General features: G+C 41.9%; 2 protein-coding genes across 8 annotated transcripts in view; one reads left to right on the top strand and one right to left on the bottom strand.

The window, feature by feature from the left end:
• mrps24 (mitochondrial ribosomal protein S24) overlaps nucleotides 1-5,789 on the top strand; it is a 30,748-nt gene extending 24,959 nt beyond the window's left edge. For both annotated transcript variants that reach the window (XR_011351556.1, XM_069917845.1), the window contains one exon: nucleotides 5,388-5,789. The gene's annotated coding sequence lies outside the window, so the exon portion shown is untranslated. The remainder of the gene's footprint in view (nucleotides 1-5,387) is intronic.
• The window catches only part of nsd3 (nuclear receptor binding SET domain protein 3), a 123,046-nt gene that overhangs the window by 11,261 nt on the left and 96,025 nt on the right, over nucleotides 1-15,760 (bottom strand). For all 6 annotated transcript variants that reach the window (XM_069917828.1, XM_069917829.1, XM_069917827.1 and 3 more), the window contains 6 exons: nucleotides 11,598-11,754; nucleotides 7,434-7,642; nucleotides 6,605-6,717; nucleotides 5,368-5,637; nucleotides 4,767-4,883; nucleotides 1,387-1,528 (listed from right to left, as the gene is read on the bottom strand). In XM_069917828.1, the coding sequence (XP_069773929.1) occupies nucleotides 1,387-1,528; nucleotides 4,767-4,883; nucleotides 5,368-5,637; nucleotides 6,605-6,717; nucleotides 7,434-7,642; nucleotides 11,598-11,754 (1,008 nt within the window). The remainder of the gene's footprint in view (nucleotides 1-1,386; nucleotides 1,529-4,766; nucleotides 4,884-5,367; nucleotides 5,638-6,604; nucleotides 6,718-7,433; nucleotides 7,643-11,597; nucleotides 11,755-15,760) is intronic.

Below are 15,760 nucleotides of genomic sequence, written 5' to 3'. Positions count from 1 at the left end.
CTTAAGTTTTGAGAATAAATTGGATAGATACATTTATGGGAGAGGTCTAGAAGGTTATGGAATGGGTGTAGGACAGTAGGACGAGTGGAATGATGTTTTCAGACTGACTAGAAGAGCCGAATAGCCTGTTTTCTGTGCTGAAGTGTTCTATGGTTCTAGCCAGCACTCTTCTAAAGCAGCAATCCATTTGGAGGACATCAAAATGAAATGCTGACATAAAGTAAAACCCAAAAATACTGGAGGAACTCAGCAGGATCTGTAGCATCCATAGGAGGTAAAAATATATTACTAACATTTTGGGCCTGAGCCCTACCTCAAGGTATAGCGAGGAGAGGAAGAGAACTTCAGAGTAGGTATCCCAAGGGCTCAGGCCCAAAACGTTGGTTATCATCTTCATCTCCTATGGATGCTGCGTGACCGACTCAAGTTTCTCCAGCATTTTTACTACAATCACAGCATCTGCAGACATTTCTGTTTCACTCCAAGCTGAAATGCTGAGCTTAAATTAGTGATATCTCGAACCTGGATTTTTAATAATGCCCTCAAGAGGACTCTGCCTCCAACATTTCTTGTCCACTAAACTCAGCGACAATGTTTAACTTGCAAACAAAAGGTCAAGTTTCGCATTTTAGGGCAGCAGGGTTACCGCAATGCCATTAAAGTGCCAATAATCAGGACTAGGGTTCGAACCCGTGCTGCCTGTAAAAAGAGTTTGTATGCTTTTGTATGGTCTCCTCCATATCGGCCTGAGTTTTCCCCAGGGGCTCCGGTTTCCTCCTTTCCTCCCACCATTCAAAACGTACTGGGGGGGGTTGTAGGTCAATCAGGTGTAACTTGGTGGCACAGGCTAATGGGCCTAAAGGGCCTGTTACCAGCAGTATATCTATGAACATTAGGTCTAAATTTAAATTGATTTTGGGGGGAGGGGGAAACCATGGTAAGGGCAGAAACCCATGAAATCAAGTTGCAACAAGCTTTGTTCTACCTACCATTTACCACAAGATCCAAGTCTAAAATCATATTTGAAGAGGAATAAAACATCGTGAAACTATGCAAGATCTTCTGGCATTGAAGCAAAAGTTTAAAAGAATTATTTTCTAAATTTAAAGATCTGATTAATTGAAAGGAAGCAGTGCAACTACAGACATATTGCAAAACTGATACCAATACTTTGCTACAGCCATTTCTTACGATGCCTGGGTGGGCAAGTGAAAAGTTGATCACGCAGATCGTAACAGATTCATGCTTACTGTGCTGTAATAATTGGTTCAAAGTATTAAAATTGGTATTTAGAACACAACAGTGGATTTCTGAATCAGATTCCAATTTCAATCCAGCAAAGTCCATTGGCCACCTCCAAAAGAGCCCTACTTCCAATAGACACACCTGCTTGTACATCAGAAAGTGCAAAGAGTCCAACGCGTGTGTCACCCATCACCGTCCATTTTTGTGTCTCACAATTTGGATTGCAACTATGGTTCATGAACCGTGAGAAATTCCCTTTGGGTCCAGCATCAATGATGCGATCCTAGGAAGACAAATGAACATTGTTTTCACTGCACTGCTCACTGAAGGGAATCATCACACGGCCCAAACTATTCCAGTTTAAGCTTTTTGGAGAGTCCCATTTTGATGGAATAAACCATTCATGTGGCTATTTTCTCAAATGATGCAAAGGGTAACTCTCTACTGGACAACGAAGATTTTTCTTCCTGAACACTTGGGCATATTTTATGGATTTTGGGCTGTTGATCACAAAAAGTCACCTTAAAAAAAAATTAAAAATTACCTGACAGAAAAATTTTAAGATATACCTGTAACTATTTTTGGTATTTCCTGTCATATTTTAATGTCATACTTTAAGCATTCAAATGCCACGTATCATTGAAAAATCATTTTCTGCATTCACACTCTGACTTCTTCCCTGGTGATCTTGGTGCAGTGACGAACATGGTGAAATGTTTCACCAGGACATTGCAACCATGGAAAAGTGATATCGGGAATCCATCAATGCTGGCCGACATCGTGACACTGACCCGAGAGGCATCAGATGCTAAGTATGAGCGAAAATCAGTGCCAAAACATTTTTAGGTCTGTTGAAGTATCGGAATGTGTCAGTATCGTGATGTGATTAAACATGTCAAATTCAATAAAAGTTAATGTTGCTCCAACTTTCTATGTGATACAGCAAATCTGAAAATCAACAAGACACATTACATCTTTGATAAATGGTATCTCCGCTTAGAAGTTCCTTGCTATTCTCTCCAGGTCCTTCAATTTTGTACATCTTGATTAAATCTCCCCTCAGCTGCCAATGGTCATAAAACAAGCTAGTTAAAAAATTGTTCACTCAGCTAAAATTCTCCATGGCTCGAATGTCCTCATAAATCTCTTCCAAATCTTCATATGTTAAAAAGATTCTCCTTCAGTCTGATGACCAGAATGTAAATCGTTTTACATTGTAAAGTGTTTTACAAAGTTCCACCATAACCTCTTTTGCATTTTCTACACCCTGCCTTGCAAAGGGAAATGAGTACAGGGACCTTCTTAACTATTTTATCTGTCTGCACCTCTATGCCATTCAGTATCTTTTCAGTTATTGCACCTTTATGTCCTCTTGAGATGCAATACTCAAATCTCCAAGGTTGAACTCCATTTGTAACCTTTGTGTTCAAATGCAGACTTACAGTAACAATTATCAATAACCAGAACCACAGAGTCAATGCATTTGGCAGAAGAACAAGAGAGCAACTAGGTAAGGCAGGGGATGGTCTGTGCAAAAATAATTTTCACCCAAAATGTGGCGAGATCTCAGAATTTGCTTCCAATACTATCCACACAATACCAACATGGGTATCACCAGCAAACCTCCAAAATCATGGTTCCTGAGATTATCCATTCTCAATGAGGGCTACAGCATAATTTGGGGGTTTGGTGGGGGGGGGGGGGGGGGTGGAGCACAGAATGAAATTATTTTTAAAAAATTTATGTAGTTGGTAGGAGAAAAGTATGGAAGAAACCATCTAGGGAAGGGAACTTTGAGCAGAGACATAAGGGGCCTTAGTTGAAAAAGGTTAAAAATGGCTGCCCTAAATTATGTCAAAATCAGTCATGCTAATTTCTCCAGACTGAATTCCTTTCAACTCTTCTCTACTTTTAGGTTCAGTTCAACTCAATTCTTGGGTTTTCTCAGTCTCTCCCTCTCACAGAGTTGTAGACCCTGGTATTTTGGCCCAACATCTCTCCTTTTAGCTCACCCGCACCAATTCCAGTTGCCCAAATTAATGACTTTCTAAACATTGCCTATTCAATTGTCTATCTTAATATACCATATATTAAAAATAGCAACTGAGTCTCATTCCATCTCCTCCGTTGAGTCTATTGTGGATATCAAACACTAAAAAAGCTTCTCTCTCTTATTTTAAATTGATGCCCTTGTTTTCAACACCCTACCATGAGGAAAAAATTCTGGCCATCCACCTAGCGATGTTTCATAATTTTATACACCTCTATCAGGTCACCCTTCAAGCTCCTCTGCTCTAGGTGAAACAAGCACAGCCCATCCAATTTCTCCCTGTTAACTGGTTCTCCAATCCAGGTAAGATCTTGGCGAATCTCCTCTCTTCCTTCAGCTGAGTGATCAGGATAGTTTGTGTTTTGAAAGGCTGCAAACAAACATCCCAACTTTCATATTCCGTACCCTGCCATATGCCTTCTTCACCATCTTACATGCCCATGTTGGGTATGTAATGGATTTGAATTAGGAACTCATGCCTAACAACATTCCTACTGTATATGGCCTGCTCCTGTGACTTTCCAAAATGCATCACCTTGCACTTGTCAGAAGTCTATCTGCCAATGCTCCACAGCACTTTCCATCTGATCTATCCTGCTGTAGCCTTAGACAAGCTTTTTCACTATCCACAGCACACCAACTTTCACGTCACCTGTAAATGTACGAATCATACCTCCTACATTTATGTCCAAATCATTAATACATAATCACAAACAACAATGCCCCAAGTGGGAGCAGAACAGGGTCGACTCACTAGGCTGAAGAGTCTGTTTACAATCTATATGATTCAATGACAATCAAGACGTGGTTATTTGGGCACAGCAGTTAGTGACCCAGCGGCCCAGTTAGAATCTGGTGCTGTCTGTAAGGAGTTTGTACATTCTCCACTTATCTGCATGAGTTTCCTCCGAGTGCTCTGGTTTCCTCCCACCCTTCAAGAAAATTAAAATGGGGAGGCGGGTTGTAGGTTAAGTTTGGTATTTGGGCAGTACAGGCTAGTGGGCCAGAAAGGCCTGTTACCGTGCTGCATGTCAAAAGAAAAATTAAATGGCACTTTCAGAGAAGGCATAAAGCAAAATTTTGCTCGACTTTTCAGGTGGATACACGTGGATCTTCATGGAATATGAAAACAAACAGGGAATTCTCCTTCATGCCACAATATTCAGACATGATTTGATTAGCTAAGAATGCTATGGGCAGATTATCAAGATAATTCTAGAATAGAATATCAGAAGTACTGTCATTGTGTGGAAAACACTTTAGTTCAGAAAGGTGCCACAAAAATAGATGATTTTCCTTTATTCTTTTGCAGACTTGTCAAACATTCTCTCCCAGGTAACCTTGCATCAACACAACATCCTTCAATGAGAAAGCCAATTTCCTTCTGTATTAGAGGCTGAGAGGCACTGTAATTCCTTTTTCTATTCCCCACTTTGAATAGCACTACAAAATGAGCACCACTTTGTCTTACCTTGGTCAAGGTCAATAAATAGAAATTAGTAACATTGGCTTCGTGAGCATGCTTGATGCGGTTTCTGCATTCTTCTTCATCAATTAACTCACCAACATACTCGATCACAAACTGCCCCTGCATGGAAAAATTGCAGATGAGTCCATAAAGTTAAGGCTCTTTGAATACCGCATATATGTTGTAATAATAGAATTTTGTGGACCAATTTTTAGGATAAAATTTAGGGGGTCAACTATTACACACATGACTGCGGGAAGTGCCTGTACCATTCGAGGAGTCAGGAGCTCGGATGGGTGGGCGGGACTGGGTGTTCTGCACTCAGGGCATTGGGAGCTTAGATAGACAAACAGTCAGGATCTAGGCAAGAGTCCTCAGTGTGGGCATCAGGGTGCTCAGGTGAGATGGCGGCTGGGGGGATCCAATTTTTACATGATATTGACTATTACATGTGTATATACGGTACCTGCCTCTCGCGTGCACTAACATATTGGCTTGGAATATCTGTGCTATTTAAGCTACAGGAACAGATGGCTAACGCCTTTCTGATCACAGTTGCACCCCATGACAAGATAGAGGGAAGAAAGAGTGAAGTAAAAATCACCTTTTTAATGTCTACTTTAGTGCGAAGACCCCAGCCACGCACATCCGTTCTCACAAGCTCCATGTCAGGGTACAATCGCTTGGTGAAGCACTGGTTCTGACACCTTTCTCCAGCTGGACAGGCAGAGGGATGGCACTCGTACATCAGAATTCGGTTCAGACATTCCGAGTCCAGCCCGCAAGGGTTCTCATCGGTCGGTTTACAGTTGCACCGTGGGATTTCCGACAAGTCAGCGATGCGGATCTGCACTTTCCCAATTGGCTTGTTTGACTGTAGTAGAACGAAGACAAGTGCAAGGGGGACATTTTATTCACAGCAGCTTCACCATTATTGCATGTTAATTAACTTGCACAAGTTTACTTCTGTACAACAGCTGAGATGTATAATTAAAATGGGCAATTAAAAGCTGTTCTGCTCCAAAATATTTTAATTTGAAGATTAAAAACTGTAAACAGAAGTTGTTAAAAAGTCAGTGGAGCCCTGTGCCATTAAAGTCAGGTGGTCTATGATCCAAATGCTCATGTTGATGTATTTGATGTCAATCAGAAAACTGCCACTGGTCTCCAAACCATCCATGGAAAAGATTGGGAGCAGAGAAAGATGGAGAGAAAGGCAAAATGGGAGGAGGGAGCAGGGAGGTTTGTTGTGGAATGGAGGACAGTGAAAAATAATTAGGCAAGTTTCCTGCTCTGATTTTTGAAAACTGAAAATTCCAAAGGGCTGTAACTTCCCCTGCTCAAACCAAGCACAAAAATCCTGTTGAATTGCAAGGAATTATGCCCCAAGGTAGTGGGCAAACACCTAATGTGTTGGCAAAACATTCTCTGCTCAGTTATTTTAATTGCTTTCGATAAATAACAAAAATTTATGTAAGATTATCTTGCTACAGTGAGACATCCCAAAGATATTTTATTTGGGATGTTTTTTCAGTTGTTCATTTTCAGGATCAATGAACAATTATTGAACTGCCACAGCTGAGATCTCCAGGATTGCAATCCAGTGATAATGAAGGAAGAGGATACATTTTCAATCAGTCTGTTGTACGACTCGAAATCTGCACATGAATACGAGAAGAATAAAGGTTGATGGGTGTGGGGTGGTGAAGGGGTTTGATAGTTGTGAAGGTTGGCACCCCATCGTGGGCTGAAGGGGCTGTCCTGTGCTGTTTCATGACTCTAAAGGGGGCTACCCTCATACACAGCTGGACAGTTTAACAGCACTATGTCACAGGACTTACTTTAGTGAATCTATATGCAGGTGGCTTTCTTTCACTCCGTTCATTTTCCAGGGCTTCCTTGCTCTCTTTTAGTGCTTTCAGCTCTTGGAATCTTTTAGCAGCTTCTTCCAGTGCTGGGAGTGGAGGAAAGTGATATTTTATTTGGAATCAACTTAATTCCCCAATCTGTACACCAAAGATACTTCAAAGGTTACTGCTACCCAATTCCCAGATCAATGATTATGAATAACTACATCAGTAACACACTCAAGATATTTTAAAAAAATCAATCATTATAGTTCCCTTTCTCAACCCAACAATGTGGAAAGCATTGAAGATTGATCCATTTCCCTCCCTAGGATTGACCATGCAAGGTTTCAGGAGCCATGAGGATACCTTTGAGGTGCAGTATTTTATCACCTTACCTCAAGGGATTGGAGTGAAGAAGCAATATTAAAGCACATACAGTAAAAGTCCAAAAATCAAGACTGTTCGGGGATTGGGTTGGTCCAGATTTTCTGGATTCTCACGCAGTACTTTTAAAATTCATATTTAAGGAGAATAAAGAAGAGATCAACAAGTAAATTTTGATAGTTTATTAAAAAAACATTTTTTAATATAAAATTCGAAGTACAAAATTTACTTGATCATTTCTGTGCACGTGTGGTACATGTTAAATTTTAAAAAGTTTTGAGAGTTTGAACAGACTGGATTTTTGGGTGGTCCTGATTTCTGGCATCCAAATTTTTGGACTTTTACTGGAATATATATCAACAGGCAAATGTTGCATTCAAGTCACAGTCTGTTCAAGTGGCACCTCAGGAGATCTCTGCCGACACCAAGGACTTACCTTTTTTGAAAATCTCATTTATCCCCCCAGCTCGTCCATCGGAAACATTGCCTTTGTCTCCTTCCAAGTAAGGAAAGACTCTACCCTGATGCACCCAATAGTAATCATTTGATCCGAAGAAGCGAACGGGGAATTCTCCGATATGATGCTTCATTGCTTGAATATTCAACGGCACAGATTTGGGATTACAGATCTCTGCTGGCCACCACCTGAAGAAACAGAGTTTCACATCACACACAGGCCCACCTTTGATATGCTGACATCAATCTCCTGAATAAAATATATGAATGAACTGTTGTAGAAATGCTGCTTGCACCATCAGAGTAACTTCTTGGAGGAAATGAACTCTGAATTTGACCATCAAGAGGAAGCAGCTGCACTGACAGGTAGAACTTCAGAAGATCAAACAAAAAAATACTTCCTTACAAAATACTTCTAATATTTTCTTGTGGCCTAGGAGATCTTGCAGAGGCCCATCATCTCTCCACCATTCACTTACACATTAGGGCAAACTTCAACTAACCAATTCACCCATCAACATACTTTTGGGATGTGGGAGGAAACCATTCAGTCAAAGATCTCTATATAGAAAGTTTTATCTTGACGTGATCGTAATTATGCCACTTTCATCTTTCACTGCCAAAGTCATCTCTGGTCACCTCCCTCACTGCCAACATACTCTGAACCACTTCCCCCTGGAGTGAAGTCACACCCAAAACCACTCAAATTGTTCCTAACTTTGGTCCTGTATTTGACACACATTTTGCTGTTGATTTCTCAACCTTTCTTTCTCCCCACTCACTATCACCTTAGTAAGGGATTACTTAACCAAGGTAGCGATCAAAGCCAATCCCATTTGGTCAATATCTCTCAGAACCTTCCCTTTCCAAGTACTTGTCCAAAGTTGTTGTTTTTTTTTTAAAAGGGTAACCGTGCCCCCTATACCATCTCCTCTGGTAGAATCAAAATGTATGGTCATTAACAGTCATGAAATTCATTGCATTGCAGCAGTACTACAGTGCAAATATTGATATAAATTACATTTCAAAATAAACATACTAGAGGTCAATAACTATGCACCATAATTTAAAATTATTGGTGGAAGAATTAAAATAGTTGAGATATTTTGCCTCATCCTCAGTATAAGTAGAGGAGGAAGCTTGGATGTGGCACTAAACTGCCATACTCTACAACCACCAAGATTTGAGTGCTCGATAGTTGGGATAGGATGAATAGCTTTCTCCATCAGAGACACAATGGGCTGAATGGTCTTTTACTGCGACAGATATAATGCTCTATGAATCTGGAACCCCTGGACAGCAAAGATGCATACATCAGGATGCTTTTTATTGACTACAGTTCAGCATTCAACACCATCATCCCCTCAAAACTGATCAGCAAACTCCAAGACCTGTGTAATTAGATCGTGGATTTCCTCACCTCCAGACCACAATCAGTGAAGAACATCTCCTCCACAATCTCCATCAGCACCAAAAAACCACAGGGCTGTGTTCTTAATCCCCCTGCTCTACTCACTTTACAACTACGACTGTGGGGCTCTGTACAACAAGACCATAGTAGTGGGTTGTATAAAGAAAGGCGATGAATCAGCATACAGGAGGGAGATTGAAAACTTGGCTGAATGGTGCACCAACAACAACCTTGCACTTAATGTTATCAAAAATAAAGAGCTGATTGTTGACTTCAGGAAAGGAAAGCCAGAGATGTACGATCCATTGATCATTGGGAGATCAATGACGGAGAGGGTAAGCAAATTTAAGTACTCGAGAGTCACCATCTCAGATGATCTTTACTGGACCCAACACATCAATGGCGTCGTGAAGAGAGCACATAAATGCCTCTACTTCCTCAGGAGTTTGCGGAGGTTTGGTATGACATCAGAAACCCTGGCATATTTCTACAGGTGCGTGGTGGAAAGTGTGCTGACCAACTACATCACAGTCTGTTATGGGGACACCAATACCACTGAGCGTAAAGCTCTGTAAAAGATAGTAGGCACAGCCCAGGACATCACAGGCCAAACCCTCCCCAATAATGAGTATATCTACAGGGAAAGCTCCATCAGAGAGCAGCAGCAATCATCCAAGACTCTCACCACCTCTGTTCTCGCTGCTGTCATCAAGAAAGATAATATTTTCTACCCTTCAGGAACAGCTGCTTCCCCTCCACCATCAGACTCCGCAACGACAAACTCAATCAGGAACTCTCTACTTTTGCACTTTCTTAATTTTCTTTTTGTTCTCTCTGTATTGAAGTTAGTTTACATTTGTTTTCTGTTTGTTTGCGTGTTTTTACGCTGTGTACAGTTTATTTTTTCCCACTACCAATGAGAGGCAATTCTGCTGCGCCCGTGGGAAAAAGGAATCTCAGGGTTGATGGTGATATGTATGTACTCTGATAATAAATCAGAAATATTCTCTTGGATTCGATATTACATTTCAGAATCTTGCTGTTTAAGTGTGGTCCTTTTCCTCTCATCTACAATTCAAAATGCAACCTGATGGGCACAAAATGGACAGAATTATTTTCCAAAGCTTTTTCCAATTATCAGCTCTGGAAAGAAACTACAACTCCACCATGGTTAGGAAGCACTCAAATGAATGTCACCTTCCCTTCTATTCCAGTCCATTCTTTTTTCTTTCTTTCTTTGGCTTGGCTTTGCGGACGAAGATTTATGGAGGGGTATGTCCACGTCTGCTGCAGGCTTGTGGGTGACTGACAAGTCCGATGCGGGACAGGCAGGCACGGTTGCAGCAGTTGCAAGGGAAAATTGGTGGGTTGGGTGTTGGGTTTTTCCTCCTTTGACTTTTGACAGTGAGGTGGGCTCTGCGGTCTTCTTCAAAGGAGGTTGCAGCCCGCCGAACTGTGAGGCGTCAAGATGCACGGTTGGAGGCGATATCAGCCCACTGGCGGTGGTCAATGTGGCAGGCACCAAGAGATTTCTTTAAGCAGTCCTTGTACCTCTTCTTTGGTGCACCTCTGTCTCGGTGGCCAGTGGAGAGCTCGCCATAGAATACGATCTTGGAAAGGCGATGGTCCTCCATTCTGGAGACGTGACCCACCCAGCGCAGTCGGGTCTTCAGCAGCGTGGATTCGATGCTTGCAGACTCTGCCAGCTCGAGTACTTCGATGTTGGTGATGAAGTCGCTCCAATGAATGTGGAGGATGGAGCGGAGACAGCGCTGATGGAAGCGTTCTAGTAGGTGATGCCGGTAGAGGACCCATGATTCGGAGTCGAACAGGAGTGTGGGTATGACAACGGCTCTGTATACGCTTATCTTTGTGAGGTTTTTCAGTTGGTTGTTTTTCCAGACTCTTTTGTGTAGTCTTCCAAAGGCGCTATTTGCCTTGGCGAGTCTGTTGTCTATCTCGTTGTCGATCCTTGCATCCGATGAAATGTGATAATCCCATTTCAGCAGAACAGGCTATTTTAATTGTTGCAGAGCACGACTTGGGTCATTGCCACTTCCTCCTTTACGAGACCCAAATTACATTGGACAACGGAGATTTTACTTCCTGAACACTGGCTGGATTTTATGAATTTTGGGCGGCTGATCATGAAAATCGCCTGACATTTTTCCTTTTACGTACTCTTTTTTAAGATACAATCCATTTTGTGATTTCCTGACACATTTTAAACATGGATCAAGCATACAAAACCATCGAGTGCGAGCAGAAAGTTCGTTTCCTGCATTCGCACTTGGACGTCTTCCCTGCAGATCTTGGTGCAGTCAGTGACGAACATGGTGAAAGATTTCACCAGGACATTGTGACCATGGGAAAGCGGGATCAGGACAACTGGAATCCATCAGTGCTGGTCGTATTATTGTCCAATAACAGTTGTACTGTTGGACACTGATACAAGAGGGATCAGATGCTGAGTACAAATGAAAAGCAGCGGCAAAATATCTTTAGGCCAGTTGAACTAATGCAATGTGTCAGTATCATTATGCGATTAAACGTGCCAAATTCAATAAAAGTTGATTTAATGTTTCTCCAATTTCCTAGGTGACACAGCAAATCAAGAGATTATCTTTGTGTTCAGCTTGAAGTTGCCTATCATATTCACCCTTTTTTTTTCAGGAAGCAAACCTTTTGAAAAAGATTTGTTGTCCAGTGTTATGGTTGAGGACATTAACTTACCTGTAGATGCCCAGCTTGACCCAGACTATTTCTTTATACCGTGATTTCTTGCCGGCTTTACAATCATTGCAGTACCAGTTCCCTTCTGGCATCTCAATATTCAGGCATTCAGGATGGAAAGAAGCAGGACAGGATTCACAGCACAACAGGTGGCCACCTTATGAACAAGTAATTTTTAAAAATTAGTTATTGTGTAAATTTCTACAATTTTTGCGTCAACCTGATTGCAACTGTGCTCACCCTTTTCCAGTTATAAGCTACACTGCAAGATTGCTCAGTAAGCGAAAGAAAGAACCATTGATCATTGTATTATAAAACTCTCGTCCACAAAAGAATTCGACAAAAGGAAAAGTTCACACTATAACTCTCCAAGTTCTATGCGATAATGTCTCGTGAGAATCTCTTTGTCCTGCAGTCTGAAGTGAAATACAATCTCACTTCAGAGGTAGAAAAGGAACAAAGGCACAAATTCCCATTTTTAATTCAATTAAGCACAATTTGTTAAAGAAAATTAGGGTCACATATTGAAGTTGAGGGCATTTGCAAAATTAATGAGGGGAGATTTGATGGAGGTGTACAAAATTATGATGGGTATAGATAGAGTAAATGCAAACAGGCTTTTTCCATTTAGCTTGAATTAGGATGAAAGGGGAAAAGTTTAATGGGTAGTTCGGGGGAACCACACAGAGCATGGTGGAAGTGAGGAATGAGCTGCCAGCTGAATTGGTAAATGTGGGCTCAATTTTGATATTTTAGAAAAATTTGGACAGATACATGGATAAGAAGGGTATGGAGGGATGTGGTCCAGGTGCACATAAATGGGACTAAGCAGAAAAATAGTTTGACATAGACTAGAAGAGACAAAAGGCCTGGTTCTGTGCTGTAGTGTTTTACGGTTCTAATAATTTAAAGTAACATTATTTTTTGTGGAAACAATATATGCCTTCTAGATGAAGGGATTTTGGTAACCTGCAGAGAACCAAATCTCACTTTGGTGATGAAACAGTGTTTGATGTATCAGGTTAAGGTTCAGAGTGGCAACAAGGCTGGGCAGTTTCTGACCAAATAGCACTTTTCTTGTTCAGTTCTCAAATTTTATTTTAAAATACTGCAACCGTGGGGTCTGCACCAAAGATAGTGGCTCCCCTGATCAGCAGCATCCACAAGAGGTTGCAGACTCCACGGAAGCAGAGGACTGGCACAGGGCACCAGAAAATGGGGAAAGCACCTGTTTGAGAAGGAGAAACAGAGGAGATGAACGCGAGACGATGACCACACCAGCGGACCAGTGAAGGGCTCTGAGGCTGAAGAACACATAGGCAAACGGCCTGTTGGTGATTTGAGGAAAGGGACCTGTGCCCGTTGTTGACGACTGCAGTCGAGGGATTCACACTGGGTTGTGGACTGCTGTAATCTGGCTCGATTCTGGCTGAAGGGGTACCAGGTATCAGAATCGAGATGCAAGAGAGTGTCAAGGGCACTGAAGGGTTCTTGATTGTGTCTGAGGTTCAGATCTGGAGCTCAGGTTGCTGATGTTTGGACTGGATTCTGTGGCTGCAGCGGCTGTGGGAGCGCTAGAGGCAAATCCATGGACACTTGGTGTCAGGGGCACTTCAGGCAATTTCTGTTGATGGTGAATCTGTCTGCCTTATGGGAGGCAAAGACAAATTTCATGTAATATTGCACTGTCTTTATTGCATGACAATAAATGAAATCACGCTACACAGGTGAAGATCTTGTTCAAGCAAAGTTTTGGTAAGTGCTCAAGGGACAATTAAAATAAACTTTTAATTTCATTTAACCTGCTCCAAGGCGCACAGCTTGTCACATTAGAAAAAAAAATCAGAAGAAAATCTTAGCCAAACAAAGAGCATGAAAGCACTGTAGATTTTCCTGGATTTCCAATGGGACACTACAAAATCTCAACAGTTCCGACAAATCTCAAACTCATGGTTTCAACCAGATTAGTACTCAATAGACTACAATCAATGGTTCATAAAATAATAGATGGTTCAGAGGATAACTATGACCTCGGTCAGTTTACCCTACAAAACATACATTCTATTTGTATAAAGGTGCTCTGTCACTGATTCAGGGATACAAAGTGTGTGGGGCTGAAAATGAATGAAAGCACAAAAGGGACAACCAATATTGCTGTTGGGATGCAAAATGTGCTCGAGAGTTTTCATTTCTGGAAACTCCTCCTTCCTTGGAGAAGACAACCCGAAAAACATCTCCCTGGGCTTCCATCTTTTATCTCAAGTCACGTGCAGTGAACGCAGGACAACTCATTGAGTTGGCAAAGACAAAGAGACAGAAATAGAATTAGACAGGAAAGCCTGCCGATGCTGTGAATGTAGTACAATACAAAAAAAAGTGGTGAAGAGATGCAGAAAGTCACACATCATCTATAGGAGGCAAAAGGTGACCAACTTTGGCTTTGGGCCCAAGTCATTCATCAAGCAGACAGGCACCTATATAAAAAGGCAGGGGCACGGGGAGGCGAAGGGTAGGAAAACACAGAGCACAGCCTAACAGGCAAGAGGTGAATATGAGTGAGAGGGTAGAAGAGAAAAAAAACTGAGAAGTGTTGGGGAGGAGGTAGCTCTCTGAATGGAGAGGGAAGGGAAGGGAGTGGGGGAAATTGGAGAAAAGGAGATAGATGGATAAGGAAGGATAGGCTTGGGGGGAGGGGATTAACAGAAACTGATGTTAATGCCATCTGATTGAAAAGTGCCCAGACGGAATATTAGACGTTCCTCCAATTTGCAGGTAGCCTTGCTTTGGCAGTGCACAAGGCCTGAGAGATATGTAGGTGTGGGAATGGTGTGTGGAATTAAAATAATTGGCCACTGGGAGGTCCCAGTTATTGCAGCACATGGAGTGAAGATGCTCAACGAAAACCTCCCAGTCTGCGACCAATCTCTCCAATGTAGAGGAGACCACAACAGGCGCACTGGATACAGTAAATGACGCCTTCAAATTCACAATGGGAACTGCAAGTTGTTGAAGTGCGAATGGCATGTGAGGTATTGTGGATGCAGATACGAAGGGATTCGACCAGGGAGAAAAAATAAAGTTGAGTCAAGATGATACAAGTTCAGTGGGATAGAAGCACATGGGAAACTATGGGTCTTGGCTTTATGTATCTTGGGTAGGAGGTAGAACCACACATTACATGATTTGGAAACAATGAGATTAGAGGCTGTGGGAGGTTCGATGATTGGAAGTGAGGAGGTCAGTGATGGTGTGCGAGACATTTGGCTTGCTGTTTTTTGGTGGGGTTCTATTCAAAGGACATGTAAAAAGAGGTATGAGAGCTGTTGTCTGGCCTCAGCAAGATAATTAATGGTCAGTGTGTCAGATAACAGAGCAGGCTTGATTGTAAGGTTGGGATTGGTGTGGGGAGAGAGGAGGGCAATGTGTTCTGAGGCTGTGAGATTAGAATAAGTGAGGGGAGTAGTGAAGTCAAGACGGTTGAAAAATGAGTGTAGCACCTCAAACACTATGTGCTGTACATGCAAGTCATGTACAGTTCCTCCAAACTGGATGGAATGTTTAATAGGCAGGAGGTATAACTAGCAGCTGTCACATGTTTAGTGCTACTGATCACAAGTCTCGACTCCAGCTGTCATTTTTAATGTTTTACTTTTGTTTTAAAGGAGGAGCCTCAACAACCATCAAGGGAGGCTTCTCCTCAATGATCCTACAATATAGCAGTTGGCAACAAACCCAAATTGTCCATCTAATGCACGTCATTACTTTCCAGTTAGCTGGAAGGACAGGAGGAGGGAAGCAGAAGCTTGATTAAAACAGTAAACAGGTTAACATTGGTGATGTTCGAAGGTAGCTCATCTGCAACACCCTGCTCATGCTAAAGCAGTTTGGGCTCAAAATAATCACAAGTAATTTTCACCAAAATCTATCAGTCCTGCCCAATTATAACCGGAGTAAACCGAGGTCGCAAAGGCAGGAAAAAAAATGCTTTGAGAATTTGGGTGATACCCTGAATAAGGTGCTGATGCTAGGAAATCTGATCCATTGATATTTTTCTCCCCCTGCCCCCCTAGCATTCTGTCTTCTGCTCCAGATTCCAGCCTCTGCAGCCTCTTAACTTCATGAATTTTCTTTAAAAAGGCGTTTGCCACGTGATCAAAATAACA

This window comes from Narcine bancroftii, chromosome 2, assembly GCF_036971445.1.
Source record: "Narcine bancroftii isolate sNarBan1 chromosome 2, sNarBan1.hap1, whole genome shotgun sequence".
Classification (NCBI taxonomy): Eukaryota; Metazoa; Chordata; class Chondrichthyes; order Torpediniformes; family Narcinidae; genus Narcine; species Narcine bancroftii.
This window is presented reverse-complemented; position numbering and strand designations above follow the sequence as displayed.